The following is a 16,088-nucleotide window of genomic DNA, read 5'->3' as shown; positions in this document are numbered from 1 at the left end:
GTAAGAATTGTGAAAAGTCCCTGAATTAAAATGTTTAAAGGGAATCCCAACAAGAACTTAATATTGTTCTCAAGTTTGGTTAGAATCTTAAGTAACAAAAATAAGAATGTGAAAGCATGGTTTCATGGGATATCACCAATACCTCCATAGCCCATTTGGGTTGAGTTCCAGGTATCCCAGCACCCTGTCAGAAGTTTAGGCATCTTCAGGCTATACTGTAAGCAGTGTTTAAAGATATGTGCATGTTTTCACAGCACAGATGTTAGTGAATAGATGAACAGCCAAGAACTAAATGATTCAGTAGGTTAGTTATGCTTTAAAATTCATAATAACATCACACCACTGTTGTTACATTTCAGCAGCTCCCTTTAGTTTAGTTATCAGGATCCTGTGCAGCACTTACACTGACCTGGGGACTATTAGAGCACCCCTTGGAAGCTGCCCTATGAAATGATTTTACAGGAGACCTTCCAGTTCCAGTAAACTCAAACAACTCATCAAATAATTTGAATGAAAGGTTTTGATTTCTTGAAGCAACGCTTTCCCATTTTAGCCTTTATTCATCTTGCCTTGTTAACATATGTGTGCATATTTTATGGATTTTTGGCCTGTAACATTCTTGACATGCAAAATATATCCTAGAGCAGAAGAGAGGGCTTGGGATTTTGGTGTTTGTAAGGCAATTTAAATAGATTTAAACCAATTTTGTGGGCTCTATTCTTAGACTGAGCATCTTGGTTTGCTTCAGCACGAGTTAATTCCTTCATTGAGTTTACACATCAGCTGACCTGTTCTGTGGTTGTACTTTTATTGATTGATTTCACATATATTCTCTTGCCACTGCAAATGTTTAACCAGGAAGCTGTCGAAGACAACAATGTGTAAATATTAAATATATAACACTTTTGCAATAGAACTAAAGTAGTAGAACCAAAGCTTACTGATGGGTTTAGTTATTTTTACTATTATAAGATTACATTTTAGAATTTTTAAGTGTTTCAGGAGATTTGGCATTTGCTTTTCTGGGAAGAAGTGGTGTTACAGATCAGCACACATTGTACAAAGTGTAGTGGAATAGCCTTTTTTAATTTTATATTCAGTTTGATGACCCTTGATATTTCCTGGAGCAAGCTCATGAACTCAAAGTTTGCCTCAAAACCAAGACATCTCATGATAATCTTCATTTTGGAGCTAAAAAATGAACCATTTGAGAAAATAGCTCTTTTATTTTTGCCCAGAAAACAGTAATAATGGAATGTTTTGTGGGATTCCTTGGGCAGCAAACCAGAATCAAACTTTAAGGAAGATTATTTACCTAATTGCTTGTTATATTAGGAAACTATCAACCTGAGTGTTCCTTCAAAGTCAGTAATGTTTGCATTTTCTTATTGCTTATTTTTGACAGTTGGTGAAAGAAACAGTATGTAATATGCTTAATTAATTTCTTGTGTCTGTTTTATTTCAGAAAAGTAAACAAGTGCTACAGGGGTCGCTCTTGTCCAGTAGTTGTTCATTGCAGGCAAGTACAATTTCTAAAATAGCTTTAGAGAGATCTGTATGTGTAAGAATTTAATATAGATATCAACAAAGCGGGCAAATTAAAACTTTATATGAATCACTAAACAGTGAGGTAGGCTAAAAGTTTTAAGTATAATTCAATTGAGTTTTAATGCGATTTAATATTTAGGCTCTGTTTTCATCATAAAATTATTCTTCCATATGATTTTTTAGATGTTGAGCCATGACTTAACAACGTATGGCCACTCTTTCTAGAATAAGTAGCCCTTCAATTTTGCACACCTCCTTCAAAATCACAGATGTACTTTGCATGCCCTCTCAATTTAGTCTGCTTTATTTTATTAACACAGTTATGTTTTATTTCTTCTTTACTTGTTTTTAGTGATCAGGGTAAGAAGAGAGCAATGTCAGGGAGTGGAAAGCTGCCCAGAGATTGAGTAATTCTTTAAGCACAGACTATTTTTAGGCCTGACAATGTGATAGATGCACATGAAAGCTGTCGGGCAGTTCAGTGGAAAAGTTTACCATAATAACATTAATGTTGGGTTTTGCCATTGGGGGTTCTGACTTACTTATCAAAAATATCCTTGTAGATAATGAAGACAGAAAAAGAGACCTGCTAAAAGGCAGGATGCTTTCCTTCACTTTGGATGGGAGTGAGGAGGGAGGGGACGTGTTTCTCACATGTGGCTCAGACTGAGGATGCAAGGAGCTGAGTACTCCAGAGGGGGCTGGTCTGCATTGCCTTCAGGAAACATGAGAAAGGAATGATTTGATGCACAATGAAGAGCCTTCAAATTTCTTGCTATTTCCTTACTGTGATGGATGGAAATATCTACCATGAGCTCAGGAGTTTTTGTTTTTTATTGGGCCTGATTGCTGTCTTGTCTCTCATTATTCAGCTTAACTAATAAGATTGTGTCTTTGTTCCCTTCATAGACAGAGAAAAAAAAATTATTACCACTTGCTCCTTTTCTCTAAACAGTGATCTAGTAACTGAAAGAAAAACTGAAAGAAAAAAATCTCTGTCTACAGAAATTAAGTTTCATAGCCTGACTGTAAACTGAATGCGATAATGTGCTTCATGCTGTTCTATTATTTTTTTCTTTCATTAATTCTTTTACACAAATTGAGCTATCAATAAAAATAATGGCTTAATTAATAAAACTACATACCAGCCTAATGGGTCACACATGCACCTTTGTAAAAATTTTGGGGAGGGAAAGGAAAAAAGCTTTTACTTAAAGTCTTAATTATGTTTGCTAACAGCAGCTCTAAAAGAGCATCACGCTGGCAATTACACGTTGCTCTCTGAAAGGGACACAAGCTGCATTCAGATTAGGGAGCTTTGCCCCTCCTGAGGCTTGGTCTCACATCTCTGAGGAAGGGCTATGGATATAGAGAAGTTAAAGCTATTTCTTAAAATAACGAGATAATATGTCTTTCTGGTCGTTGTTACTAGGGAAGAATTAAAGGGAAAGGTACAGGTTAAAAACAAACCACTCATATATAGTAAAGAAAGATTGCAGTCCTCAGTAATTAAATATTTATTTTTGGGCAGATCTCTGCATTCCCTCTGACCACTGTGCTCAAATGCATTCTGGAGCATTTTTGACTGTTCTAGATAAAGTTCTAGTCAAACTTACTCTGAATTATTCATCTCCTATATAAGTGACTGTAAGGTCACTATATGTACACTTTTTTAATAGAAATGGTATCCTGGTTTAGGATTTTCCACTGTTGTTTAAAATGCTTTTCTTGCAAAAACACATCTTGGCTTAAATAATCAAAACAAAGCCCTGTTATCCGTGCAGGGTAGTAGTTAATCTTCCATAACCAGCTTGTGTTTATTCAGTGCAAGCTTTCTCTCCTCTCTCAGTACCCTCCTTTAACCCCTCGTTCTCTCCTCTCCCACCATGTGTACCACTGTAGCATTAAGGGCAGGTACCTTCATGTTGAGTCTAGATGCACGCTGATAGGCTTTATTTTTTCTTTTTCCTTTTCTGTTGGCAGCGATGGTGCGGGAAGAAGTGGAACCTACATTCTAATTGACATGGTTCTCAATAAAATGGCCAAAGGTGAGAATCGAAAGGCTTCTTACTTCCTCAGTACTGAAATATGTGCTTGTGTTGCCATGACAACAGTGGGGGAGCAATATTCACAGAAAATCTGAGAATAAATTAGAGGCAAATTGTACTCTTTCCTGAATGTTCTGTAGTTTTATTTTCATACCAAACGCAAATCCTTTGTGAATGAGAGGTGTGTTTGTGCTACTGAGAAGTATTTTAATTTTTTAATTTATCATTTAAAATAGTTATTACAGTTTTTACAAGAGATGCCTTGGGGCTATACAACCCTAATTTAGTGGTTACAGGATCTGGGTCCTGGGCTGTGTCGTGGCCGTTGCCCATGTGGGTGATGTGATTGTTTTCCTTTTTGGAGCTGCCCATTGCCACCAACACATGTAGAAGTGGTGGTGCCAGACAGGGCCTCGTGTCTGGCACAGATTTGTTTCTTACAAGGAAAAAGACTGTAGTGAACAGGACAGAGGACTGAAAATAAATCTCCATTGCCAGTTCTGGCACTATCTGTTCAATATTGAACAATGTATTTAACTTTTCTGTTTCTGAGAAGTCTCATCTGTGATATGTAATTTTATGATGTGGGAAATAATCTGTCAAATAAACTTGTTTGTTAAAATGAACAATCTACAGATTCTCTAGAGATTGGGACCATTTCCTTTTTTTTCCTTGATTGGTAAATTGTTCACGATGGGAAGTACTTGAGATACTTGGAAATAATCTTTGTTAGAACTGAACAAATTTTTAATGCTGATACTGTCTTCAGAAGGAAAGAGGGTGAGACTAAGCATGTAAACCTGACCAAATAAGCAAAAAGAAATTTGCCTTTATTGATTCTTAACCTGAATTCTTTAGCTGCATCTGGCATTATACATACACATGTATTTAATGAAAAAGGATTAGTTGTAAAAACATACTAATTTATAGAGAGAAACAATATTTAATTCTTTGAATTCTAATAATTTTACAGCATTTCTTTAATATCATCTAACACAGACATATTTTTATATGTAGTTTAAAAATACTCTCCATGCTTTGCAGTCATCTGCTGCTGCATCCTGAATATTCCTGTCCTCTGGGACATGGTGGTATCCGGTCCCTTTAGAAAGAAGATTTTAGCTTTTCTTTTTTTTCTCCCCAGTTCTGTTAACATGTCTCATCAAACATGGACTGAATTTTCTGCCCGCAAGCATCATGTGGAACTTGCCACTGATGCTAAAAGAAGTTGTATGTTTGCCTTCTCCTTTGCGCTGTACTGAAAATAAATTTTTCAGTGGGATGAGATTAGTTTTTCATGCTCGTTGGAAAATAGGTTTTTGCTCTGTGAAGGAATATGGAGATATTTCCAATGCTTGTTACTTGCCACGTGACAACCTAGACTTTAAAAATAGAAGCAATGGTACATCATAGAATTAATGTGGACCTTTGTTAAGTGTTTGTTCACTCATTTCAGCTATCAGCAGTGAGAAGCCATAATGAAAACTAGATTTAAAGTATATGCAATTTATTGGCATATAGAAGTAAATGAGGAGTATTTTCTAGCTCGAGGCTTTCAGCCACTTAAGGGAGAGGGTTGACTTTGTTGTAAAAGCACTGAAGAATGCCATTTATTGACTCCATTGTACCATGTAATGTCAAATTCCATTTTAAGTGTGGGCTTAGCGCTGCACAATGCCAGACAAGTCATGTGAAACTGGCCAGAGAAAGGCGTCACAGGGCTTTTTGGAGATCGGTCACCCCCATTTTGTTCTTGACCTGCTCCCCTCTGCCCGTGGGGGTGTGCGACGCGAAATCCCCTGACCTGGTGCTTTGGCTGGAGTTTAAATGAAAGATCAAAGGGCAGAGCGGGCATCTCAGCCCTGCTGAGGTGGGCCTTTCCCAGGCTGTCACACTGTGCGGCCGCCAAAGGTTTTGTTCGGGCGGGAGCCACGGCCCAGCCTGTGCGGCCGGGGCCCTCTTTGTCTGGCCTGAGAAGCTGGAGGCCCAGGTTGAGGATCCAATGTTCATCAAATGATCAAAGGCCTGAAGCCCTGGACATGAAATCTTTCTTTCCATTTCCTTTTCTTAGAGAATGAATTGCACGAGTGGCAAAGAATGCCCTTTCCAAAGCTTTTATGTGCAGTGCGAGGGCTAACTTCAGAGTCCTTCAGCGCTGAACATAAAAATGTAAGTGCACTTTCAATCTGGGCCCAGCTGCAGGGCCAGCATCGAGGAACCCTTCTTTCAAAAAGGCTTTTAAGGATTAAGGCCTTCAGTCTTTCAAAAAAAAAAAAAAGGCAAAAAAACCCAACCAAAAAAAAAAAAACACCACAGACTTTTAAGAATAAACTTAGAATAATTTGAGTTTCTTGTTCCATGGTCTGGTTTATTAGAAAGTAGACAATAATGCATTTTTAAATCAAAGTAAATAGAGGAGTACTTAGTTTCAGCAGTGGGAAAGTAGAAAGCAATCAATAAATACCTTGGCTCTTTAGTGGTTTCTTTAATAGGTTGGGCAAAGGAGCTCCTTTTTCATGTAATGATTTACTTCCCTGCATTCTCTTAGACAGTTAACTGTAAATGCCTTTGTCATTTACAATTTCTTCTACTGCTCATTGAATTAGTGCTAACACTTAGTCTATTAAACGCGTTATAAATTCATATCTTCTACTACCCTGCTGTTGCCAACCCTCATACTATTTTAGATGCTGAAAACCACCAACAAGGGACCCGTTCCTAAAACCTAAAGCAGGGGAAAAGAAATCAAGTTGGGGAGGATTTTCTGTTTGACATCTGCCACATCAATTTGAGGAAGGGAATTTTGAGGAATGAAAATTTAAAGAAGCAAAGCACCTCAGCTCAGGGCACTTGCAGGACAGTAAAAGTTGGTAACGAGGGCAGAAATGCTCCCATGGTGACTTGGGGGGTGAATTGAGCTGGTGGAAGGATGTGCGGGAGCTCACAGGGGCACTGGGACAGATTTGCTGTTGGGGGAGGTTCTTAATGAATTTCACTGTCCTCGGTGCAGTAAATGCAATGACTGCATCTGTGCACTTATTCCTAACATCCATATGAAATAATCTGAGATACTGGAATAGGCAGAGAGCACAGAGTGTCTATCCTGTGCTATCATTCCTGTGTCATGTCAGCTGGAAGTTTCAATGCAAAGTAGATCCTTTTGTTTTACTGTTCCAATAATTAATGTCGCTATTTACCATGCAGTTTATTACTATAATTTTTTTTTCTTCCTAGCTTCTTATGTTATTACCTAGAAAGTTTGGACGAGTTGGTCCTTGAGGTCCCATTCCAAGCTGGTGTTCTGTGATTCTGTGATGTGCAGAGACCGTGATCCTATACCCATCAAGGCAATAAGAAAAATGGGACTGTGTTGAATCTGGCCTTACAGTAACATATTTTAATACTATTTAACATGTTTCAACTACGGTACCTATTTAACGATGATAACTATTTGTACATGGGTGTTAAAGTTTTAAGACAGTTACCAAATCACCTCTCATTTCAGTGACAGCCATCTTAGCACAGGCTTTAGTTTTGAGTTAGAAGCTGAGAAGTTATTTAGTTCAGCCCATGTGCATTTTCATGATTTAAATAAATACAAAAAATGATAATGGATTGTTTTTGTAGATAACAATGCTTGCTGGATTTTTCATAGGGACTGTTTCTCTGAGGCTGATTTCTGCTGAGAATTTCAACGTTCCTGATGTGTTTACAAGTTTTATCCTTTGTTACTAGGGAAGATAAGATGATTTAGATTTAGTCTACTTGATATTTCATCCTCCCCTCAAACTCACAGTAATGCTGAGCTGATCAGATTTTTTTTCTTTTTGTGTGATCTAGAGAAAAGTCGAGAATTTTCTCATTTCATGTCTTTCCCACAGGCTTATTGTAGTGACTAAAAATGTGATATATTGCAAGACATTTTTATTGAGTGTTTTTGGCACAAACACAAAAAAAAAAAAAAAGAGAGATTATGAGTCTTCCCACTTTCATTTTTCTGAACTGTGAGTCTTGGATAGTGTAGATAATAGTTTGATTTTTAGATATTCATCCAGCCAGCAGCTGCTTAGGGTTTGCTGACCATCCATTTTCTTGTGTTTGAACTAGCTGAAACGAGATGAGTCAAAGGGAAGGCGAATATGAATTTTAAAATCCTTTTAAAGTATTGATTTCCAAATTCTAAAACCCAGCAAAAAAGATTCGATTTAGCAAAGCCGAACCAACGGTTTATTCTCTTGCATTCAAAAGCTTGGATTATAATTGATGAGCACACACACTCTGGCCAGGGCTGGCTGTGGAGGTTATCTCCCCAAGTCCTTTCCTTGCCCCTGCTACCCTATTGTCTGAGGGTCTTGTGAGTCAGCTCCTGAGCAGATGCAGTTTATACCGTGACATTTTAAGGCAAAACAAAAGATTCCTTAATTCGCCTTCTGACTCATCGTGATCAAATGATTTGGGCTAATCTGAACCCTTGCTGAGGTTTTGCTTATCTGCTGTTTGGATTTAACAATCATAATGAAGTTGTGGGGTTAGCTCGTCTCTGAAAGGATTTTATGAAAGGAAATGCTTGCCCATACTCGTGTTAAAATGGATTCAATCTGCTTATTTTTGAGTCCTTATGCAAAGTCTGAGAAAATTCTATTGTTCTGTTGTTCTGATACAAATCTGAGCTGACTATTTCTGACATGCTTTTGGTGAATGAGGAAATATTTCCTCAGCCCAGGATCAAGCTTCTCCCATGAAAACAAAATTTAATGTACTGCTTTTCTTCAGACGTTGAGAGAATATATAGTGTAAATGGGATTTTTTTCCTTTTTTTTAAAGGTAATAATAGTTAGAGGGTCAAAAAGTGGGATTAGAAATAAGTGGCATTCTAAGAAAAAAATTTACAGCAGAAAAATTCAGGACTTAAAAATATACTTGTTTTCAGGATCTAAATTTGAATTAATTACATGGCTGGTCTTTGAGATTTGAGTGAGACAGATTATTATCTCTAGGAACACAGAAGAAAAAATAGAGAGCCAAAAAATTGGGGTTTATTTTGTTTACTGTTGTGCTGTCCACAAGACTGCCTCAGTTCTCAGCAGCAGTAATGCCAACCATGTACATCTGAAATGCTGCTGTTTCAGTTGCCAAAGGAAGCTGCTCGTGTCCATGTAAACATATCGTATGTTATAAGGCTGCTTTTTCCAATGAGCTGCATTTATGTATTGTAACTTTTATGTAATGAGTTACCCTGGAAACACAATTAGGCAAATAGTGCTCGTTCTTGCAGCCTTTCCCAGCAGATCATTAATCACTGTGAGAGCTGGGCCCCCAGCTACATGCACAAGGGTATAGGGAATGTATAGGATAGTTTTTCATGGTCCAGCCTGAGGTGCTCAGCAAACTCTTACTATTTAGAAAAAGCTGTTTAAAATAGTGTTTATTTCCTTTGAAAAGCACATTTGGACATCTAATGCTTTAAAGCTTTTTTCATGTTATTGCCTGTATGGAGTTATCAATTAATAGTTCATAAAAGGAAGATAAAAATGTAGCATGTTCTACAAGCTTCTGTTCTGAAATGAATTAGTGACCATGGGGAAGGTTCTTGGTTCTTGGATGATGTTTCCCACTGTATGTTATATGGTCTGCATTTTTAGGTGGTTTCCTTTACAGAACATAAAGATTTCATGCAAAAATCAAATTGTATCAATCAATTGTTATTGATACCATTTCTTTAGCTTTTTTTTTATATATATAGAGATATAATTTGTTGGTCAGGGATTACCCTAAAAGAGCCATATTTCTTTAGTTACTTGATATTGTGAGGATTTTATTGGAAACTACTTGGGAGTAGGAAAGTATGGTAGAAAGCAATCCCAATTATCCAGGGTTAGGGGCAAATGAATTGTGAAGAAAGACTGATCAGGCATGGGCTATTCCTTGGGAGAGGGAGCACGAAGGGGGGTCCCCATAGAGTGCTGGAAGACCCTGAAAGAAATGTATTGATGTCAGTAAGCAGCTTGAGATAGTGACTAATTTGAAAACAAGAGGTCATTGACTGAAACTAAGGAGGAGACAAGCAGATAAGGAATTTGTGCGGCATTTTTCCCACCATGGGTAGGTTAGGATATGGAAAAGTGAAAACGCTGGGTCACAGAAGTACTGTGCTGCTGCTTTGAAAGCAGCTGGACACATGTTTGGAAAAGGAAGTTTATGTACAGAGAGTAAAACCATTTCTTTTTCGGTAGCTAATCTCATGCAGCAGAGGAGTGTTCAATTGACCAGTGGTGGTCTTCTGGCTGTAAAGGGTACAGTTTGGTAGCTAAAATGTAGTTATTCTACAGTTTCTAAAGCTGGACCAGTTTAGTCACTTTTAAGGACAAACTCTGTTTAAAGAGTTTATCCTTATTTATGAATCCATAACAGTTGCATCTTTTATTCAGGTCACTCCATGTACTGTCTTGTGAGAGCTTTACCACCTACATGCAATGTAAAATGAAACTAATGTAAAATGTAGTTCTTACAATTTAATAGATTTATGTAGGCGAGCTACTTCTGTGTCTCCTGGAAAGAAAATGCATATTTTCCAAAGGGGGCTTCAAGATTTTTTTAAGGCCAAGTGAAACATGTTCTCATAAATGTCATTTTTGCAATAAGCATCTTGACTTTGTTCGTGTTTGATTCATCACGTGGAGATCGAATGCCTTTCAGGTAATGTACCAAGAGTTTCTGGAAGAGATACTAAAAGCAGCAAATTGTGTAAAACTCCATGGGAGCTGATCCTGGGGAACACCTATTAGCAGGAAGTAACAGCACATTCACAGTACTTGCTCTGTATGTGCTTTGTGTATGTGTGTGTGTCTGCACATGCACATGTAAGTTGAATTTAGATGCATGCACTGGTATTTTCTACAGTGACAATAGGTGATTATGGGATATTTTACCCCATATGGAATAAAACTCATTAGCATCTATTTCTGTAGCAGTTCTTATGTAGTAATTTAGGCATATTCATTTTACTTTTAACTTCTGGGGAGGGTGGAGGAAATCTAATTGTAAAAGAGAAACAATTCCTATTGCGTATAGAATGTGATGTGACAATTCTCACACACAGTGGAAGTGAGGAAGGATTGGTCCTCAAATTAGCATCCATTTGCATTCAGTTACAATGAGTGGTTTCTGCATGTTTTTTTCTGCATTGACAAAGGATATTAACTTAAAAACTGACATGTCAGCAATTAATTTCTATCCCTGAAAGGCTGTTCAAATTAGTGTAAAACTTAGAAGCATTATTTTCCTGTATCATTTTTAAAATATTAGATTGTACCTATGTCTTCCATCTTCAGTGTCACCTTCCTTTGGATTGTGTACAGACAAAGCCATATCACATTTGTACATTTATTGCATGCAATCTTTGAGTATTAATACAAAATGTGCAAACAGTAACACATTATATAATGCATATATGTAATGTATACTCTGTGTGTGCATGACTGTCACAATCATTTTAATTACTTCACTTTTATTACTTTAAGCACTCCCTTCTCCACTTACATGCTTGCTTTGCCCATTGGGTACTTTTGTTGAAGTTGTTTTGCTTTGGTTTTCTTTTTAATAAAGGTAATGCAATTTTAATTTGGGTTGTTAGGTGCATAGAAGCACTTACGTATTTTGTCTGAAATTACAGACAGTTCACTGATCAGGCACAGGCTGGGTCCATCCCTAACTACACTCACATGCACACAGATTTTGTTCATCTCAAAGAGTGAATAAGCTTATAATGAAAATGCCAACCTGAATACATTAATCTTTTTTGTTATCTTTAAAAGTGTACCCCTCACTAGGATTTTGCTGATGCTTTTCTCTTTCCATGAAAAGCGTCAAATGATCCTCCTGGCCAAGAGCAGAGCTACAGCAGCAGACATTGGGATAACTACAAATGAAAATTGCTTTTATTTTTGTAGTTTCTAGCTGATGGTCAGGCCCCTTTTTATCTTTAGTACTTACAAGCATTTTTTATTTAGCGGGCACTTAGACAATGCAAGTTGAAGGAAGAAAATACTCTTGTTTCTTTGCAGCAGAGCACTTTACAAACAGCAGTTACTCATAGGACACATTTTTCACTTCCCTGGCCTTCACTACACTGTATTGCTGGTTTATCTTTTCATTGTGTTTCCACATTACCCTTCTTCTGTCATTTCCCTCAAAATCACCAAATGTGGAAGTAAGGGAAATAGGGAAGGCTACAGACACAAAGCACAGGTCTCAAACATTGTAAGCTTTAGCAGATTCTAGCATTTGTGAATCCAGAAGTGAAGAGCAGACACTCAGCTCTTTTCAGCCCAGGTTCATTCCAGCTAACTTTAGGCATATAAAACATCCAGTGTTAAGCATCTCACCTAACCTAGTTGTCTGGGTCTCCTCAGTCATCAAGGAGAACGATAGACGCCTCTGGAGGATAATTCTCAGGCAAATGAATTGCCCATCAGAGCTTACCCTCTCTCTCTTAGCTGTTGAAAGAGGAGATGACTAACTCCAATTCCAACTTCAAGGATGGCTGGAGTAGATGAGATGAGGTTGGGCCTTTGAGACTAAGCTAGTTAGTAAATATTACCGGTTTGCTATTAAAACTAATGGTCAGTGAAGAAGTGGTGTTACACTCCCCCTAGTTATGACCCTTTTCTCTTTAATCAGATTGAGTTTGCCCCTCATATGGTGTGATTAAATGTTTTGCTGCAACATTAAGTACTCAATGGGGCAAACACTTGCCAGGGCAGCTACATGAGCCTTCCTTTAGAAGCTCTCAGTGGGAAGCTGGAGGCATGTAGGGCTTCAGGAGATTTGCAAATCTATAGCATATCTGTGCTATGTCCAGCTACATTAGACATTGGAAACAGCATGGCTGTGACAGTGTAATAGTCCATGAGTGCTGATTTACCCTCCTAACTCCCCAGAGAGCCCACTTCTGTCTCTATACACTATGGCAGACAGAAGTGTAGATGGGTATGTTTGTGTATTAGGCTCCTGCCGGACCTGGATCTATTTACTGTCTGTCCTTTGGTCTCCATAGTTCACTATCCCCTCGCTGTGGCAAAGCTGAATGCAGAAAGGGGGCAGAAAACGCAGTACCAAAGAAAGCCTCTTTGTCAGTCTTCAGATGGGGAGGGAAGGAAGGCAGCGTGAAGGCGCTGCGCGCGCGTTCGCTCTGACCGTGACGCGCCACTTTTAGACATGAGTCATGCAGCCATCACCCAAACATGACAAACACTTGTGTTCTTCCCAAACACAGGCACACTGTGATGAGACAGCTTAGTGTCCTCACTGGCACTCTATTGTTTCCCCTTATTTTCTTTCTCAAGTGTGTTTTTGCTGTCTCACGTTGTCACAAGTGTATCTTCCCCAGCACTCCCAGCTGTCTGGGAACACTGAGCCGTGCAGGATCCAAGGCCAAAGGCTGTGGTCAGCAGCATCCTGCAAACACTAATTGGTTCTTTTTCAGCTTCTAGCAACAACAGCAGAAAGAAGTGTAGTAGGGACTGTTCCTTCAAGACTTTAACAAGCTAGTTTTTAATCTTAGCTAACCAGTCCTTTTGCCCTTCAAGGCCTAATTCAAAATCTATACAATATAATAAATATAAAAAGATGCATTAGGCTGGTAATATCTGACTAGAATGAAGCTGAATACTATGAAAAAAAAGGCATTTGACAGGTCATTTCTGTGCTGTTCTTAGTACTCCATTTTTTTTCTGTTGGGATAAATACTTATTCCCACACTGATCATCATAATTTCCTGAAGGAGAAAAGGTAAAGGTGCTAATAACCCTCCCTTTACAACTGCTCAGCACAACTCCTGCCTCACATATTCAGTATTGTGATCTCTTTATGGTCAATGAGAACAGAAAGAGAGCTGAGAAAGGTGCAAAGGGTATTGGAAAAAAAAAAAAAGAGGATCTATCTAGGTCTTCACCTCTCTAGTGTCCAACTGCCTTATAATCATTAATGGATTTGCTTTCATAACAACTCATTAGGTAGGGAAAAAAAAGGTTCATTTTATAAATGATGGTGTGAAACATAGGGTGAATTTAATGATTTAGCCCAAGTGGCTAAATCATTTAGCAGGAAGTCAGAATCTCAGTCTGGAAGAGAACTGAAATCTATCTAAACATAGCCCCTAATGACCAAACCGGCCTTTAGGAATCACAGTAACAGTAAATTTATAGCCATTCTACAGGGTTATAATCATATATTTTTGAGGTATATCTGGAAGTTTTTCCCAACTATAAAAGTCCTTTTTAATTTAATATTTATGAGCAAAATGTATTTGTGAAACATTCACAAAGAAAATTCTTCACTTTGGGCTGTTTAAAAGGAAACCCCCCACAAATAACTGCTTTGATGAAGTATTTAAACATCATTTTATTTTTATAAATACACAGGAAATTCAGAGCATCTAGAATCTAAAATATTCCTTTTAAGACAGAGCTTTAATATAAAATTCTATCAGTCTCAGAGAATCTACACTGCACTTTTCATTAGTACTGAATAAAATAGAACATTTGACTTTGCTTTCGGTGTATGTTGAAGCCTATTACATAAAAATCTCAAAGATTACCTTAATTAAACTAAAACTTCTCATGCATTTATGTAACAATGGTGATTGTTCTTAAAACTGAAAAAAAAAACAACCCAGCACATTTTCAGATGCACAAACTCTGTAGTTTGCTGAATATGAAAAAAAACTTTTTAATTATTTGCCTTCATTTCTTCTTCCCAACTGATACATTTAAAGATGTTAGTCCTCTTGACAAACATTGTCATATTCCTGTGCCATCACAGTGACAGCAGTACTGCTACAGTGTGGAATGGATCATCCTCCACAGTGTTTCTCATGTGTCTTGTGCTTAGCAAAATAGGACCCCTGCCATGTCTAGGGGAATGAGAAGAGAGGGGAGCTTTCATTATTATAGTCATAAAACTAGCATTGGGTAATTCACAGTGATTTTAAATATTGTGAGCTGCTGGTCACCTCATGGAGTCTATTGCAGCAGAATTAGGCTGGGTTGTTATTTATTGCAGGAGAAAAGGGGAATTTACCCATGTTTTTATGACATGCTGGATATTCCACTTACACAACTGTCTAAGGGCAAACACTTTAACCCCTTGAGATCTGCTAATCAGGAGCACCAGCTGCTGAGTGCCAGCATGCATCCAGCATTCGTGCCTGCAGGGAGAGAAAGGGCTGCAAAGGATATGACCCTAAACTTCAGAAACCTCTTCTCTCCTCGGGGGCAAAATATCATTCAGCTTGCATCTTCTCCTGTTTTCTTTTAGTTTATCCAGTTAATGTTCCTGATGTGGGTGGTTGTGCACTCACTGTGAATGCTTCAAGCCTTTAGGAAGATGATAGTTAATTACTGAAGTTAAAATCTGGTTTGCACTGGTGGGGAAGTGCTTTCAGAGGTATTTACTCAGCCAGCTCACTGAGCTGCTAGGGGCAGGGGAAGGCTGGCAGTATCTGGCTCACAGAGAATTACTGCAAATGTGTGTTCTGTTTAAAAAAATAGCACATTGCACAGTCATTTTTCACAATTCTGTTGGTACAATATTAGCTCAGTCTCACACTAAGTTACATTTGTATGTTCATTTAAAACAAGCAATGAAATCCATTGTGAAAAAGCCTGTCACAAACACAACCCAAATTTATTCCCTGCAAAGTAAAATACAGTCAAAAGGTGAAAAGGCAGTTCTTTATTGTTTAAATGCTTCTTCTTTTATCCCTCTCTTTAGCTTCTGAAACCAGTGGCAGATACATATATATTGGTGGGAAGAAAAGATAGAAAATACTGTATTTTTGACATATTTTGTTTTCTTTTCCAAATGTCACTTGCTGTCCAGCCTAGTATTTTTAACTCTTCCTGTAGATTATTTGTTGTATGCCAATAAATTGACATCTGCATCTGTTACTGGACTTAATAGTTTAGAAGCCTAAGAAAAACACTTCCAATAACTGGATATCCTTGAAATCAGTAGATCAAGCTCTTCTAGCTTTTGCTCTAAACCACTGCATCCAATTTAGTTTGTGTGGGCTTTCCAGATAAAAAAATGTTTCAATGCCTTAGCAGTGTGTGGATATTTTGCAGCCACCACAGTAAAAGCATGATTTGACCCTATTGTCCTTAGATGCAGTATTCCTCTTTCCCGATGTCATGTAGCATATGCTGTAATTTTTGCCACCTGAACTGGCTCAAAAGCATAAATAAATTGTTATTGGGTACTGTAGAATGTAATGCCATATTTTCATACTCCCAGATGAAAGAGAAAGCCTCAGCATGGCAAAGAAAGTGTTGAATTTGTGTCAGATTTCAGCAAAATAATTCCAAAGAGGGTTGAAAGTTCATGCTGCCCTTAAACACTGAGCTCTTCTCACCTGTGAAGGCAGGTTGGGTTCAGACCTCCCTTTGTGCCTTGAAAATCTCTTTCTTTGTCTGTATGTGTCACCAGAAAACT

The 16,088-nt window shown here is 38.0% G+C and overlaps 1 protein-coding gene across 2 annotated transcripts in view; it reads left to right on the top strand.

The window, feature by feature from the left end:
* The window catches only part of PTPRN2 (protein tyrosine phosphatase receptor type N2), a 630,571-nt gene that overhangs the window by 601,839 nt on the left and 12,644 nt on the right, over nt 1-16,088 (top strand). For both annotated transcript variants that reach the window (XM_064385950.1, XM_064386029.1), the window contains 2 exons: nt 1,466-1,519; nt 3,532-3,596. In XM_064385950.1, coding sequence (XP_064242020.1) covers nt 1,466-1,519; nt 3,532-3,596 — 119 coding nt within the window. The remainder of the gene's footprint in view (nt 1-1,465; nt 1,520-3,531; nt 3,597-16,088) is intronic.

The sequence above is a fragment of the Passer domesticus genome, chromosome 1 (assembly GCF_036417665.1).
Source record: "Passer domesticus isolate bPasDom1 chromosome 1, bPasDom1.hap1, whole genome shotgun sequence".
NCBI lineage: Eukaryota > Metazoa > Chordata > Aves > Passeriformes > Passeridae > Passer > Passer domesticus.
The sequence above is the reverse complement of the archived record's forward strand: the minus strand, read 5'-3'. Positions and strand labels throughout refer to the sequence as shown.